Source organism: Equus asinus, chromosome X (assembly GCF_041296235.1).
Source record: "Equus asinus isolate D_3611 breed Donkey chromosome X, EquAss-T2T_v2, whole genome shotgun sequence".
Taxonomy (NCBI): Eukaryota; Metazoa; Chordata; class Mammalia; order Perissodactyla; family Equidae; genus Equus; species Equus asinus.
The window spans coordinates 47,646,006-47,663,168 of record NC_091820.1 but is presented as its reverse complement, the minus strand read 5'-3'; the positions used below and the strand labels follow the sequence as shown (position 1 = coordinate 47,663,168).

At 38.4% G+C, this 17,163-nt stretch overlaps 1 protein-coding gene across 5 annotated transcripts in view; it reads right to left on the bottom strand.

Moving 5' to 3' along the window:
• The window catches only part of RPGR (retinitis pigmentosa GTPase regulator), a 52,026-nt gene that overhangs the window by 12,647 nt on the left and 22,216 nt on the right, over positions 1–17,163 (bottom strand). For 3 of the 5 annotated variants that reach the window (XM_044763547.2, XM_044763548.2, XM_044763549.2), the window contains 3 exons: positions 13,610–13,710; positions 13,208–13,273; positions 9,665–10,603 (listed from right to left, as the gene is read on the bottom strand). In XM_044763547.2, the coding sequence (XP_044619482.1) occupies positions 9,665–10,603; positions 13,208–13,273; positions 13,610–13,710 (1,106 nt within the window). The remainder of the gene's footprint in view (positions 1–9,664; positions 10,604–13,207; positions 13,274–13,609; positions 13,711–17,163) is intronic. The other 2 variants (XM_044763551.2, XM_044763552.2) reach the window with 1 other exon arrangement.

Here is a 17,163-nt window from a genome sequence, read left to right as displayed (position 1 = left end):
TATTAGCATCTATGTCAAGGTTAAAATGGAAAAAAAATTAAATATGCTTTCTGGGCTGCCTCAAAAGAATGCTTTTAGGGGCCGGCTCCGTGGCCGAGTGGTTAAGTTCGCGTGCTCTGCTGCGGTGGCCCAGGGTTCGGATCCTGGGTGCGGACATGGCACCGCTCGTCAGATAAAGCAGAACAACAACAAAAAAAGATTGGCAACAGTTGTTAGCCCAGGTGCCAATCTTTAAAAAAAAATAAAAAAAGAATGCTTTTAAACTTAAAAGTTAAAAAGCTTTCTATCTATTGTAGCATTATAACATAATCATATCTAGATATTATGTTCATTTCCAAAACACAGGGATTTAGAATCACTTCAGAAGTACAATTCACTGATATTCACAAGAGAGAGGAAAGTATAATTACTTACATTCCAGGAAAAAGATAAAGGGATATAGGCAGTTTACGTGGTCTGCTCTTGGTTATTTAAAGCAGAGGGAAAACCAAACAGAGGCAGAACTTAGTCCATCTGGCTCCTGTCCAGCTAATACAAATTACATAACAACCAGTCTACCGATTTGATAAAGTGATAGCAAATCATGTAATGCTTACTAAGAATAGGCAGAAAAAAATTAGTTTAATCCTGTATTCTATACTAAGATTATTTTGAAGTTTCATATTTGGGGTGGAATATTGCTTATTTTTTTGTCATTAAGAAATTAGGCTCCTTATTGGACTTTTTCCTATGCTTTTCATTTATGTGCTTCACTAAAGGTATAATGGCCCCTAAAATAGGTGAGACAGTAAGTAATCAGTGCCATTCACTCCCTTGAGGAACGTTTTTACAAAGTTCGCCTTGGCCATATTTGCCTCAGACCATATATGCCCTTTATACCGCTTCAATACTGTAACTGGCTTATCGTGGTCACCTTCCTAGTGACTGTCTGTGTAAGGATAAGCCTAACATCCAACAGAATCTTTAGTGGGTGATTTGAAAACAATGCCTCTACTAATTAACTCACCTTCTTCTGGCAAAAATACAAAATGTGAGAGTTTAGGCTAGAGAGAGAATACGTTTGTATTTCACACCTTAGTTAACAGACGTGAAGTGTCATCCTCAGGCCAGTAGCACTAAGGGTGTGGCCTAATAGCATTCCCACTGAGGACAAGCAATGCAGAAGTGAAGCCTTGAGATTTAAAAAAGGGTTTCAGAAGTTACTCTGGGAGGGCTTGACTTAGGTCAATCAAAGGTCATGAGACAGTGCACGTGGGAGGGGAAAGCACAAGAGGGGAACAGGTAGCAGGGTAGACAGCTATATTAAAGGATGTGTTGCATGTTTAGTTTGGGTAGGGTTAACTACAAGGTAGCGACTATCAAGAACTTCTAAAGCTTTCTTTTTTTCTGCATGATTTCCCCTTTAAGTGACTTATATTGTACATTATGCCTAGCCAGATGCACATTATAGGTAGCTAAAATGATCAGAGACAACTTTACTTTGGAAGGGAATGGGAAGCAAGATTACTAGATTCAAGACTTATGCCTGATGTTGATATATTAATAAATGCACATAAATGAAGACCAACTAGAAAGAACAGTGCTCCTGAGACACAGAATTACAGACTCCGTCTATCTATCTCCCAGAGGGAGCATCAATGAGCTGTGTTCTGGCAAAGTCATTACTTGGAGAGTTTGGCTAATCTAGCACTTGGGTCAATTCTGATCATGCTAGTTAACTAAGGTATTAAAGTAATCATACGATATCATGTTATTGTAAAAAGGAACATGGAGTTTTATCTTATTTTAGAAATAAGCAAAACACTCATCTCTTTTATAATGAACTACAGTTTTACTCATTAACTTTAGGAAAATCTATAACAATGAAGAACTGTTGGAACTGTACCATATTCTAAATTTGAGAAAGCTCTTAGAAAAATGACATTTTTCACTAGCAATCACATCAACTGCATGACTTTGCACTAATTAAGCACACTTAAAATTAACCTATACACAGCTGGACAACTACTTTAAATCACATATAGAACTTACCTTCAAACCAAAACAATTTAGGAGAGACTGGCAGAATACTGTCATTTTATAAAAAGAAAGGATAAAGTTTAAATACATTCTCATCACCAGAACCACAAAAGATGTAAAAAGGCAGTCTGGAGTGGTCCGTGGAAATGCATCTTAGGTTAGGACCACAGTAAAGAAGTGAATGGGCCAGGCTCCCACAAAAGGACCCTTGTTTCATTGGCCAGACACAGCACAGGGAGCTGCAGTCCTTGGTCTGGCCCAGGGAACACTTTTTAAATTTCTTATGGGAGACATCAAGAAACCGAAAATTCCTCGTGAGGTTTCAGTTTGCTTAAGAATGCAACTATATTGCATACTTTAAAAACTAGATTGCTATCACAAGTTAGCCTAGTGGTCACCAAGGGGGGGATGGGAAATGGCTGGAAGGGGGTTGAAGGAGAGCGTCTGGGGAGCTGACACTGTGCTTTTCCTTCATCTGGATGTTGACTCTATGGATGTGTTCAGTTTGCGGAAAATACAATGAGCTATACATGTATGAGATATACACTTTTCTGTGTGCGTATTAACTTAGAGTTTTTAAAAGTTAAAAAAAAGACTATAAAGTGTAAAATTTTGTGCTACAAATCTGGATTCATGACATGCCTCAATATCATATAGGGTAGAGAATGTTTTCCAAATAGGTTAATAGAGCATAAAACATTTATCTAAGTCATATCAGGTGGGAAAATATATATTTTTAAATCTCAATTTGAAGGGTTTTTTTTTTAGGACAAGAAGAGTTAATATGTAAGTTCATGTTTTGACTACACTAGAAATGAGCGAGGCAGGAGTAGAGAGTGGGAAGGGCGTTAAACTCAAAGACCTAAGCACTGCTCCATTACTCACGGCCTCAGCAAGGCATCTAATTAATGTACTTTACCGTCTACCTGTAAAATGGGAAAAGGACATTAGCAACACCTACCTTGGAGGGTTTACATCAAGATTAAAAAGATTATTTACAGAGACAATAACGTGAGCAAACAATAAGTATTTGTATATAAATATAAGTGATTTTGTAAAGGCCTCTCCATAAAAAGTAAGATAGAATCCCTGGTGTGCTTTGAGGACTGTGAAAAAAGAAGCTTGGACACTTTTTGCCATATTGTCCCACATCTTATCACTAAAAATGGCTCATTTAAAGTGTTCACTTATTTGTTCTACCCTCTTGTACACATTCCTTTATTCTCTGCCAGGAGCCCAGTAGCCAGAGCAAGCGAGGGAAGATGCCTGTCAGGAGCAGCCCTGGGATGGTAGGGAAGTGGAGGGGTGACCTGGCTGGGCTGCAGGCCAGTGATGCCACAGGGCACGATGCTCCCAGACTCTCAGGTTTTCCCAGAGAAGTTTGAAAAACAGTTTTTCAATGTAAAATCTCCTGATATTTCAATGTTGGCAACTGATTCAAATGTTTAGAAAACCACGATATATACCAAACAAAATAAATCTGCAGGCCAGATTGCACCCATGGGCTGCCAGTTGTGACTTCCCAGTTCTTGGCTTCTAATGACACTACTCTACAATCTCTAAATTTTTCCTTCTTTCTAGGCACCAGTCCCTTACTTCATTCCTAATCCTGTCTTTTCACCACTAAATACATTCCAGTTTGACTCTGATAAGCATGCCTGCAAAAATGAATGTAATGATCAGGGTACAGAGTATCTTGCTGGCATACAGTTTTATTCTCATTTTCAGTTTTACTCTATTATTTTCCCTTAGAAAATTAATTTTCCTCCTTACCTTAAACAAATGTATGATCCATGACTACACTTTATGTGTGAACTTTTAAACTATTTTGATAAAAACATTAGCACACAGAGGGGAAATCTGTGGTCCCATGAGAGCACTAACATCTAAATTTTAGGCTAACCATGTGACTGCGATCAGCCTTGCATCACACTTCAAATGTGGAGGGGCAGTATTTGGCTCATGTATGGTGTGTAGTAGTAGAGTTTCACTCTACCTCCTATTGAAGGGTTATTGCGTTATTGTAATTCATTTCATTCCCACAGATCTATTTCCATATGCCAATTTTTGGGGGGTTGCTATGTTGTATTTAAACAAAAGTCAGGTTCACAGGACTAAACTCATGCACATCAGCCAGTGACTTGGAGAGTCATGAGGGTAACACTGCACCTGACTTAATATGATCAGAGAGGATAATTAGTCTCACAGGTTGCCATTTGCTGAGTTCCCCTGATGTGTTTCATGTGCTAACTAGTTTAATTATCAGGAGACCCCTTCCTTTACTAAAAGAGGGAAATAAGACTCAGAAACTGAAAAAAAAAAAAAAAAAAAAAAAAACACCTTTTCCAAGTTTCCACACAGTTTATCAGTGAAGGGCTAGAACTTGAACTCAGGCCTACTGGACTCCAGAGCCCACGTGCTTTCCCAACTCTGCCCAAATAATTTGAAGACCATAATGTCTGCCCACAGAGTCCCTCCCCACCCCTGACACCCCCCCACCCCCCGCACTGATATTTAAAGCATTGCAGATTTCTTTTTTGTTGATAAGCTCACTTCAATAACATCCTATTCTTATGTACCACTGTGCATATTAATAGCAAATAAAAATTAGGATTTTTACCCCCAGAGCACCAAAGTCTCTAGAATATACATCTCCCTTGCTAAATCGAGAAATATGCCAGCAGCACTCTTTGTCTGATATTTACTTTTCAAAGTCTAGTTCTGATTCTATTTCTCTGCAAAGCAGACTTCCTGGAGCTCACTCTTTGCTGGCAAAGTGGGCTCTGTCTAGGCCCTCTGCTGGGTCTCTCCCAGGTCCTCTCTGCAGCCCTTCGCTGCTCCTCCCTTGGCTTGGGCAGCACCTCTCTTTCCTAGAAAGTGTTCCTACTCCACCTGCTTCTCAGGCTTCCCTTTCTCAACCTCCCCTTACCTACTGGTTTCCCTGAATTCTGTCCTTAGTCCTCTTCTCTCGTCACACTATGAATGCTGCCTCTCATTCAACTCCACGGCTTTAACTACACACATAAGCTGGTGATACTCAGCAGTCTCTCCTGAGCTCCAGACCCAGACGTGTATCTCCTGCCTGCAGAACATCGCCTGGATCAACAAGCGCCAAGCAGTCTCCCAAACCTGCCCCTACTCCTCTGTTTTCAGTCTTGATGAATGGCACTCTTTCCACCCAGTTCTCCAGGCCATAGAGAAGAAAGGCTTGGCCTTTTCCCTCCCTCCAAGTTACATCTCTTTATTAAGCCCTCCAGTTCTATCCCTAAATCAATACACGTCCCCAACTCTCCATCCCCAGTGTCCGAGTCCAGCCCCTCTTCAGGCTCTACCTGGCCTACTATAACTGCCTCCTAATTGGTGTCCCTGATTCTGCTCCCACTCCCTTCCAGTCTACCTTTTCTATTGCTGCCAGAATGATGTTTCAAAAGCCCAAGTGTGATCATCTTACTCTTGTTGTGTAACATTGTTTACAAACAGCTAAGGCCCTTTGCCTCTCTATCCAGGACCAAAGAATACTCTAGGCTGCAGTCACAGGAAACCACTCTCATGGCGCCCATCAGCCTGAAAAGCCTGCTGCCCCTTTGCCTGGTTAGGTTTTACTTTTCATGACTCAGTTCACGTTTCATCATCACTCCTTAGAAGCCGTTTCCTAGTGTTTCTCTGTGGCAGCTGAAGCGCCACTTCTGAAGCACTCTATGGCGCTGTTAAGTTTTCTGGTCAGCCTATAGAAATAGCCAAGAGTTTCTTGACATCAGGAACCATATCTTACTCTCTGCATACCCAAAGCACAAAATCATTTTCTTCTTATTAATTAAAGGATTTAATGGAGGAAAGACAAATTTGTTTTCAGATTACATTTTTATCTTTGGGCAGTCTTGGCTAAGAACTTGGGGTATCAAGAAACAATAGGGCATTGTTAAGCACTAGTTAAGGCAGAGTCACAGGAACTCTCTTTACTTGGTATTCTTTCAAGAAATCTAGACCTACCTAATACCCCTGACAGGTAAGAGGGTCACAGGAGGTTGACCATAAGCAGCCCCCACTTCTTGAGATTCATCTGATTTGAGGAAGCTTCTGTTCTCTTTTTGGTGCTTGGTACACAAATATTTGTTGAATGAATATGTACCAAATATTAAGGTGTTGGGTACTAGGCATATCATATCACATTTAATTTTCACAATGGAAAGAAAGAAGGAAAGAATTACAGCACCTTCCTCCATGGTGGCATTTTATTTTTAATATACACGTGTACAGAAAGTTTATTTCTATAGTGAAATAACAGAAAACATTTCAATTGCACTCACCTCGAGTGCTGCTGTTCAGCAGCAGTAGATGCTTCTGTGGTACTCCTTTGTAGCTTACCTTAAAGTATTTTTCTGCCAGAGTCCTCATTCGGAACTGTAACTCAATGGATTCTACATACACTACTCACACTTGCCTCAGAAATGATCACTGATAAACTACAGTAAAAGCCTGATCAATCGGCAGATGGGGACTATAAAGAAGGAACCAGTTCTTCCAATCTATTTAACCAAGTATTAATTCAGGCCTCAAAATGACTAGGCCAGTGTTCTTTTGATCAGAACACTACGCCTGCAGGAATTACTGCTTCCAAAAGAGCACAAAAAACTTTTGGCCAGGGAAATGTGAAGAAATGCTGTTTAAAAACGATTGTCTAGACCAGTTCAAATACCCAGATGGGCATATTTTAAGAACATCATTTCAGTATTGCTGGCTAATTATCTCTTCAGTGGAAGATGAACGCCCACACCTTTAAGATTAATAACTTGAATTTAAGAGTTTCTCATCTCCTTGGAAGTTCTCCCTTTTAGCCCTCAGTCATCCATTTTATTTAATCATCTTAGGTCTACTTTTTAAACAAGCACGTTTTGCACAAGAATTAACAAAAAAATATTAGTTCAATTCTACTGACACTAATGAATGTGGTAGAATTTGGTAGAACACTGCAACGCCCAAATCAGCATATTTGCTTAGTTGAGGGAAGCTACCAGAGATCCTTGCAGCAAGCACAGAACTGACAATTGCTCCTAGGGATTTCTCCACTTCATATTCTAGTCTTTCTCCTCATATTCCTTCTCACTCATGGAGAATCAAATGTGTAAAGAATTCAACAATATAAAATTCACAGGAAATTTACCATCAAAATCCTCCTCGATAAAAGACAGTATAAGAAATCCTTCGTGTCCAAGATATGGAACAGACTGGGGAAGGAACTCAGTTGAAAAGGGAGCTATGAATAAATGACAATCAAACTAGCTGCATTATGTACAATGAAAATTTTAAGGAAAGACTGAAATTACTCTGGTGGAAATCTAGTCTCTCTAAAATTCAATATCTAATATTAGTTTCTCTTTTTCACAATCAATGACTGTATACATTTAATTTTTATTTTACTTGAAACATTCTGACAAGCAAAAAAAGAATTACAGAATAGTCATGAAGAATACATTGAAGGCACACAAGAGATACTGGGAAGGAAGGTTCTGACAGTATAGTTAAAGCTCGGAAATTAAGAGTTTAGAAATACAGAAGTACAGAAGACAAAAGACATGAAAGCTGTCATAACTTTTTAAGAGTTAAGAACAATATTTTATAAAAAGCTAAATTTTAGTGCAGTTTTTCTTCCTTAAAAACATTTCTTATACACATAACAAACATGATAGAGTAAATCAGTCTGTTAGAATGAAAGAATCTAAGAGTTACAAGAGACTATAGTTATATCATCTGACCCACTTCATTTTACAGATGAGGAAACTAAGGCCCAATGAGTAACTGTGCCTAGCCAATAAATACTTAAAGTTTTACATACTTCCAGAACATACATTTAAGTTAATCTCTATGTCATTAGATATACTGCCATTTGCCTAGACAACAACTAAAAGAGATCACATTATTAGGATCTAAGCTCTGAATCCAGCTGTCACTTGGTAGATTGCCGTAAAAAGGACACATAAAAGTTAAAAAGACAGCACTATTTTTTTTAATGTGAATTCCTTATTTTAACTTTAGAATACCATCCATTCTTATAAAATTATTTTATGTGGTAGGTAAATTGTAATCATAGACTTAAAAATATTGTGCTAACATATTTATAAGAAATTAGATGTTTTTATAGCCCTTAAGGATCTGTGCCATTTTTAAAGGGACCGATTTGTACACACAAACAATATACTCTTATAGTGCACTCCTGTTTCCTAAATGTCTTTAATGAGAAACATATGTTAATTATCTGCTATGATCTTTTGATATTTTGTACTTATGATTTATAATTTGGAGGAAAAATACACCAAAATATTAGTTTAAGAGGAGCCAAAATTTACCAGTGTCTTGTGTTGTCTTTATCAGTCGTTATTGTACCACATGTAAAGTAACCATGACATAAAATCAATTTAATAACATGTATTGAGTGCCTCTTATGTGTAAGGCGTTCAAATTGTTTGGCTGAACATAATCAGGTCAAGTTTAAAGTTTGTTACTTCAATTCCAAATAATGTGGTAATACATTATTCCAGAATTGTTTTGAACCTGGTGGCCCATTTTCTAAAAGTTGTTTTGACTGCACTGGCGTTTTGAACCTCTGTACTTCACACTCTTTCCCCTTTCCCTCTGTGTTAGTAGTAAACTTTTTTGGATACGTTTTATCTTTGTCATATTTCACAGATCCTTTGATTCTGCTCACTTTGTTAGACTCTTTTCCTTCACCCTGTCTTCCCTGTCTTTCACTCTCTTCATCGCCTGTCTCCTGGTATTTCCCCTCTTCCTCATTGTCCTCCTCTTCCTCCTCCTCTTCTCCTCTCCTCCCATTTTCTTCCTCTTCCCTCTCCCCTACTTCTGCCTCCTCCTTTTCCTTTTCCTTGCCTTCCCCTTCTCCTTCCTCCTCCCCCTCTTCCTCCGCCTCCCCTTCCTCCCCTTCCCCTTCCTCCCCCTCCCCTTCCCCTTCCTCCCCCTCCCCTTCTCCTTCCTCCCCATCCCCCTCTTCTTCCTCCCCATCCCCCTCTTCTTCCTCCCCTTCCTCCTCTCCTTCTTCCTCTTTACCCTCTTCTTCCTCCCTCTCTCCCTCTCTTTCCTCTTCCCCTTCTGCTTCCTCTTCCCCCTCCCCCTCTCCTTCCTCCTCCTCCTCTCCTTCCTGCTCTTCTTCCCCCTCTCCTTCCTGCTCCCCCTCTTTCTCCCCCTCCCCTTCCCCTTCCTCCTCCTCCTCCCCACCTCCCTCTCCTTCCTCCTCCCCCTCCCCGTCTCCTTCTTGCTCCTCCTCCGCCTCTCCTTTCTCTTCTCCTTCTTCCTTTTTTCCCTTTCCCTTCTCCTCTTCCTCTTCTCCCTCTTTTCCTCCTTCTTCCTCCTCACCTTCCTCCTCCTCTCCTTCCCCCTCTCCTTGTTCCTCCCCTTCCTCTTCCTCCATCCCTTTGTTTCTTTCCACCTGATGGCCTTGTTCCCTCTCCTTTTGCTCCTGTTCCTCCTCCTCTTCTAGGTCTTTCTCTTCCTTACCCGGGCTCTCACCTTCTCCTCTCTTGTCCTTCTCCTCCTCCCCATCCTCCCTTTGCCTCTGCTCCACTCCTGAATTATGTCCTCCACCTTCAGGCACATCCTCTGCTTCTTCCCCTGACTTTCCCTTGCCTTCACTCACCTCTGCGCTGTCTGAAAGGTCATCTGACAGGATCTCTGCTTCCTCCTCCTTTCCTCGAGGCACCTTCACGTTTTCCTTTCTTGCCTCTACTTCTTCCTCCTCTACTTCACTCCCATCTGAATCCTCTGCTCCTTCCTGTTCTTCTGGGATCTCTGACAAGCGGTCACACTTAAAATCATATTTTTCCATGAATCTGCATATTTTGTGTTCAGTCTCTTCCTCATGTCCTTGTTCAATAAATTTTCTGCTATACCACAAGTTTTGGTCAGTTTCCACTTCATCATCCTCTTCCTCTCCACTACTAAATTCTACCGACTCAGGCTGATCGAAGCCATCACCCTGCTGACTTTCACTTTCACCTTCCAAGTAACTGTCTGACTCCTCTAAAGATTCACTGTCACAAACCACATCTTGCTTGTTCCTTTTACTTTTCTTAATAAAATATTTTTCTTCATCCTCAACATTAAAGTCTCTATTTGGTATGTTATCAAAGAATGCATTAATATTTTTAATATTCTCTTCACTTTTTCTTATATTCTTCAGTCCTGACATTTTAGCCAGGTTAGTTTCCTTTTCAGGGACTACTTCTTCTGCTTTTGAATCCTTCTGACTGTGTCCTCCATAACTTTTCTTTATTTTCTTACCACCACATGGATAAAGACTATGCTTACTTTCACACCTACATATCTCTCCCTGCAAACCCTGTGCACTGGTGTTGGACTGAGGTCCAGCCTGGTCTGAGTCATCACTTAGGTCCTCATCTGGAAATGCTTCCATACTCATAGTTGTTTGAATCATGTATGTTCCTCTTGCCAAAAACTGTCTATATGGTCTCCCTTCTTGCACTTTTTTGGGTATCGCTTCACTTTCAGATTCATTACTATCATCAGTTTCAGTATGTGCTGTATCATGCTTCAGTTCCTCAAGTTTTTCTTGTTTCTGTAAATTTTTGAAGTAATCGTCATACTACTATTAGTTGACAAAGGTAACTTATCTACTACAAAATACTGCCAATATTTTGCATTATTATAAGTTTCACTAGGAGAATAATACTATCCAGTTTTACCAGACATTTTGCTCAGATTTTGTTTTCTTTGGGGATAATTTATGCCACTCTCTCAGTCTATGGTACATCTAATTTTGATTTAGTAACAGGTAGCTGTGTTTAACTTACAAATTCTTACTACCTGCCTTAAATTTGCCATTACTCACAGTACCATCAATATTTATTCTCTGCCTCTTTTCTTAATCTGAATCAATTCCTAAATATAATACATTCCCAACTGATTTTGCAAAATACTGCTAAAAAATGTACACTTCCCTTGCATGCAGTGCAGTCCAGTTTAATTTTTTCTATCTTCTCTATTGTTTTGATTGTCAAATTTTGATTGGTCTTTTGATTCCATAAAATTTACAAAATTGAAGAAAATTAATGAAAATATCAAATTTTTAAAAATTTGAAAAAATGAATAGCTTATTTCTAGGGAAAAAGTCTGAAATGAAAACTACAAATGAAATCTTTTTATTGGTATACTAAATAATAATATATTTGTCTTTTCAAAACAAAATCTTTGAGTTGACCCTCTTTTATCCATTATATTCTTTAATTATAATAATTTGCATACATGAAAAAAATCACTATGAGGAAAAAATACTTAAGGTAAAATGTAAGGTCTTCATAAAAACTATGAAATTAAACATTGAGATTTGAATGCTACATTAAGAATATGAAAATAATTTCCTGCTGGACAAAATAAGGCAAAAATCAAATTGTTGACCTAAATTCTACAAGGTAATGGGTTGAACTATTTAATGACTTTGGGTTTCTGGATAGGAAAACCTCACTAACTCAAGTTTTATAAATTGTGATGAGCGCCAGGCCTGGGAAGAGGTCATTTTTTGCTGAAGAAATTACGAAAAGAGCATAAGTTAAAAATTAATATATAAAAATAGTATAATAAATCTTTTTTTATTTGCTAAAGTAGGCCTGGTAGGGCTTCTACCTAAAAGGACCATGTGAAGTATAAAATACATATCAGTTTAAAAGGAAGTGCATTCCATATGAACAAGAGTGGTAGTTTAGACTGAAATTATCCAATATGGTACCTACTAGCCACTTGTGGCTATTGAGCACTTGAAATGTGTCTGGTTCCCACTGAGATATGCTATAAATAAAATACATACCAGATTTCAAAGACTTTTTACCAAAAATAGAATGCAAAATATCTCATTAATAATTTTCATACTGATTATATGAAATGATAATATTTTACCTACTGTGGGTTAATAATAATAAGATGTATTATTAAAATTAAAAAATAAAATAAAAAATGAATAAAAGGAAGTGGTGTTCCTTTTCTGTTTGTTCTAGGTCCTATTCTTTAAAAAGTCATGATTCTTTCAAGAGCCCTAGGAGAGACAGAGGCCCAGTTGCCAAAAATGATTTCTAAGTACGTGCCTTTATTTCCCTAGCACAATAAGGAAGCACAGAAGAGGCAGAGTCTAAGACGAGAGGAAGGAAAGACAGAGGAAAGATGTCTGCTTGTAAGTATAGCCAGTCAATAAGTCACTCAGCATTCACTGAACTTCCACAACTGTGTTAGGAAAACAGCTCTCCTATATTCAAAAGGAATACTGTTATTCACCATGCCTCTCAGTAAAATATAGATAGGACTAATGAGGATTGGAGCTAAATTTTTATAATTTAGAAAGATTCTCTCACATTTCAGTGACTTTGATTTTAAGGATATTTTAGCTTAACAATGTGGCAAAGGCACTAGAAAAATAAACAATGTTGTCTATAGCCTTCTTCCTTCAATTTACGTTTCTCCACTTTATTTTTCTAACCCCAAACCCCTCATCCTTTCACCCCACTGGTGTTAAAGCCAGGAAAAGCAAAGAATTTTAGGGCAGGCAGGCCTTTATCTCTCCAGGGTCGTGAAAACCACAGACTATTCCTTCCTCTTGCTATTCATTTGTTATTCAAGTCTCTCTTTATCACCCCTGCAGTTTCCAACTAATTTCTTCCAAACGTTTAATCTCGTTTTTATGCTATCAATTCCTTGACAAATTAAAGCTCATTCTAAACATTGGAAAAGCAACTATCAAATATTCTCACAAAATTTTAGAGCTAGAAAAGATGTTAATATCATCCTGTAAGGTCAGCAAAGTAACTTACCCAAAGTCATACTCAACCGAAGTCTGAGAGCCACTCTTACGATAAACAGTAGCCTCTAACAATACTTACAAACTGTAATAATAATCTTTTGCCTTGATGGTAAGAAAGCATGGCTATTATGACTTGTTAGTGACTCCAAAGAGCAAATTTCAGCAATGAAATTCTGTCACTCTAGTTGCATCACGGAAAATACATACCAACCAAACAAGCCCAAATGGAGGCTATCTACCTTGCATTCCTCTGTCTTCTAAATTCTAAAGTAAGTGAATGCTTACCTTTCTTATGTTCTTTCCAGAAACCTTTCAAGAAAACAAAACAATTTAAACTGTTCTTACCCACCATAATGAAAATTACTCTCAATATACCTTTTGTTTCTGAATTGGCAATAATTTTGATGACTTGTTATTGGAATTCAGGCTCATCATATGTGTCTGAAATAAATAAAAAAAATTATGTTCTAAAAGGAATAAAGACTATATATGAGATTACATATTTATGCATTCTAAACATTTAAACAGTTCAGGTAGTAATATAATCAACTCTTAATTGGATACTTCTGATGTGAGGATCAAAATAAATGTTATTGTATGTAACCTATACCTCAACAAAGCTGATTTAAAAATAATAAAAAAATGAAACCAAAACAAAAAAAAGCTTTTTTATGCATATAGCAGTATAGGAAGTACATATACACATAGACACACACAAATACACGATGAACTAAAATGCAAACTTATATCTAGACAGACAAATAGGAAAACAATTACCATATTTAGGATATCAGTAGTTTCTCCAAGGCCTCCCAAATCCACTGCTGGTGAAGAATTGTCTGTCTGTTTCCCTTTGGTCATTTTATCTTGAAAATAATCTGAATGATTAAAAGGGAAAAGAGAAAATGAGATTTCAGTGGAAAAGTGAAAGACAACTGGGCAATAAACAGAAATTATTCTGTAATATAAAGTACAGATATAATTTTACTAAAGGTCCTTTAACCTCATGTTAAGGGAATTGAACAGAATTCATTCACAATGACAATGGGTTTTAAAATCTCTTTTTGAAAGTTTAAAGATTTTGATGCTGATGAGATAACTACTTTATTCATATGAACAGGGAAACACTACTTTGGGATAAATACTACCCAGGTATCAAACGTTGTGATAGGCAGTCCCCAAAAAGGACCCCAATGACCCACATCCTCCTGGTATGCATACCCTTGTGTAGTTCCCTTCCATATTTTATCAGTTTGGTCTGTATGGCCAATAAAATAAAGCAAACATAATTGTGATATTATTGTGGCTTATGTCTTGGTCCCCACACACACTCTCTCTTTTTTTCTTGGATCACTTGCTCTGGGGGAAGCCATGTTGTCAGCATCCCTAGGGAGAAGCCATATGCTGAAAAAGAGAAGCCTCCTGGCAATGACCGTGTGAGTGAACACAGAAGAGGATCCTCCAGCCCCAGTGGAGCCTTCAGATGACTGCAGCTGCATCTGAGAGTTTTACTACAACTACATGCCACACCCTGAGCCAGAACCACTCAGCTAGGCTGCTCCTGGACTCTTGACCCTCAGAAACTGAGATAATAAGTGTTTGTTGTTTTTACCTGCTAAGTTTTAGAGTCATTTGTTATCTAGCAACAGATAATGAGCACAAGCACTTAGAAACTTTCAGGGAAAACTGCCAAACTATTACATCATAAAGCAGATAACTAAGAGTTATAAGCTCTACTTGACCTTACATTTTTCTCAATTACTATACTCCCCCGTTTAGCAGCCATATATTTATTTTAGAGGAGCTCCTTAATGAAGTCTTTGCTAAAAATGCCAGTCCACACTGATCTCTCCCTTGTAAATTCATTCAATTCAAATGAGCAAATCATCAGTTTGCATTTATTCCATGTGAGGTACTATGCAGGAGATATCAACTTAAGTGACGCTAATTCTTAATGAATTTATATTCTAGAAGGGAATATAAAATACATGATATAGAGGAATGAGAAATCACATCTGAATGTCGGGAATTAGGAAATGTTTCCCTAAGGAGGTGCAGGGAAGGATGAGTAGAATTCTGAGAGGCAGAGATGGAGGCAGATGGGGAAGAAAATGAAGCCCAGTATTAAGGGAAGCAGCAGAATAGCATGTATTGATGGCTTACCACGTGCTAGAAATATATTTTTTATACATGTTGGGTTAACCCCATGACAAGAGACGTAAGTATTACATTTCCATTTCACAAATGAATAAATTAAGGTTCAGTGACCCTTTTGGCACCAAGTATCAAACTCAGGTCTGTCTTGACTTCACAGGCTCTCTACTATGTCTGACTGTGAAGAGCTCAGTTTGATCAAAATCAGGGGTCAGCAAACTTTTTCGGTAAAAGGCCATACAGCAAACATTTTAGGCGTTGTGGCCATATGGTCTCTGTCCTAACTACTCAAACTGTGACTGCAGTGTGAAAGCAGCCAGAGACAATACATAAAGGAATGTGCATGACTGGGTTCCAATAAAACTTTATTTACAAAAACAGACATCTGGGCAAGATTTGGACCACGGGCCATGGTTTGCAGACCTGTAACCTAAATTAAGTTTATAAGAAAAAGACTATCGAGAGACAAAGTCAGAAAAGCAGGTGGGAGTTATATGGGGAAATTTATACTTATTTTCAAAAAATTAGGGATCCTCTGAAGACACTGGAGCAGACGGGAACTAAGCTGTACCTGAGGAAGATTAACATAGAAAGTGCTAAGCATGATAGATTGGAGAGGGCAGAGAATGGAGGTTTGGAAAACAGAAATTAGATCATTTAAGCTCATGGCCTTGCCTTATACTTGACTGAGAAAACAGAAGTCATCAGACCTGATCTGCTTTATCTTCTCATCAACGAATGTATGTATTTACCTACATTTTCCTGTTAAAATGTAGGATGCATCTTTCCTCTTACCAAAGACGCTCTATATGCTAGCCCCTCCTGTCTCCTCAAGAGTTTTACACCTCTAGTTATACACTCTCATATGCTATCAACCTCTCTAGGACTACTGGGTCATGTCTATTAGCATGCAAATAAGCTCTAATATTTCCCATTGAGCCTACATCTCCCTCTAGCTGCTTGCCCACTTCTCTGCTCCTCTTCATGACCAAAATATGCAAAAGAATTATCTACACACCCTCTCTCTTCTTCACTTCCTCACTTCCCATTCACATCTCAACTCTTAACACTGGCTTCTGCCTTGATCTTCCCCTGGAACTACTCTTGTCAAAATCTCCAGTAATCCCCATGACGCGAAATCACTGGGATGCTTCTTTGAGCTCTTTTTCCTTGAACTTTGAGTAGTACTTTGAATTCATGACCCTACTCTCTCCTAATTTCCCTCCTCCTACCCTACTGGCTAACCCTGAGGAAGGCTTCTTTGCTGGCTCTTCTTTCCCTCTCCTCTAAATGTTAGATGTTCTCAGGGCTAAATCCTGGGCTCTCTTCTCTTCCTACTCTACTCTCTAATAGGTGATCTTACCAACTTCCATGGATTGTAACTATCATCTCTATGCTGATGATTTCCAAATTTATATCTCTAATGCAGACCACTCTTCTGAACTTTAAGCTTGCATTTTCAACTGTCTGCTTGATATTTCTGCTCAGATGTCTCACAGCTATCTCAAGCTCACTTTTTAATTTTTTCCCTCAAACCAGTCAACCATCTTCCTGCCTAGGGATCATCCTTGATTGTTCCCTTTCCTTCACATCTATGTGTAATCCATTAACAGAGTTAGCAAGTTCAGTTGGTTCTATGTCTAAAATGTATTTAAAATCTGCCCCTTTCTCTCCATCTCAACACTTTGGTCCATACACCATCATCTCTTGTGAAAGGCTCCTAAGTATTCTTCCTACCTCTAGTCTGGCCTCCCTACAATCCACACAGAGGCAAAGTGATCATTTTAAAATGTAAATTGGATTGGAGCACATCTCTTCACAGTTTAAAACTCTTTAATGACTTTCTATTGCACTTAAGAAAAACAAATCAGATAGGCTTCTCACAGCCTATAAAACCGTGAATAATTTTTCACTGTCTCTTTCTTCAACATCAACTTGTCCTGCCTTTTCTCTCACTCTCTAGCCCCAGTGGTCTTCTTTCCTTTTCTTATAAACTGCCTCCAAGTGTTTGTCTATATTATTTTCTCTGCCTGGAATGCATGTATCCTTTCTCTTTGTGTAACTATCTTTCTTATCCTTTGTTTTAGCTTAAATGTCATCTTCTCAGCAAGGTCTTCCCTGACCTCCTTCCCTCCAAGATAAACACTGAGGTCTGCAAAGAATTTAGAAAAAGTCAC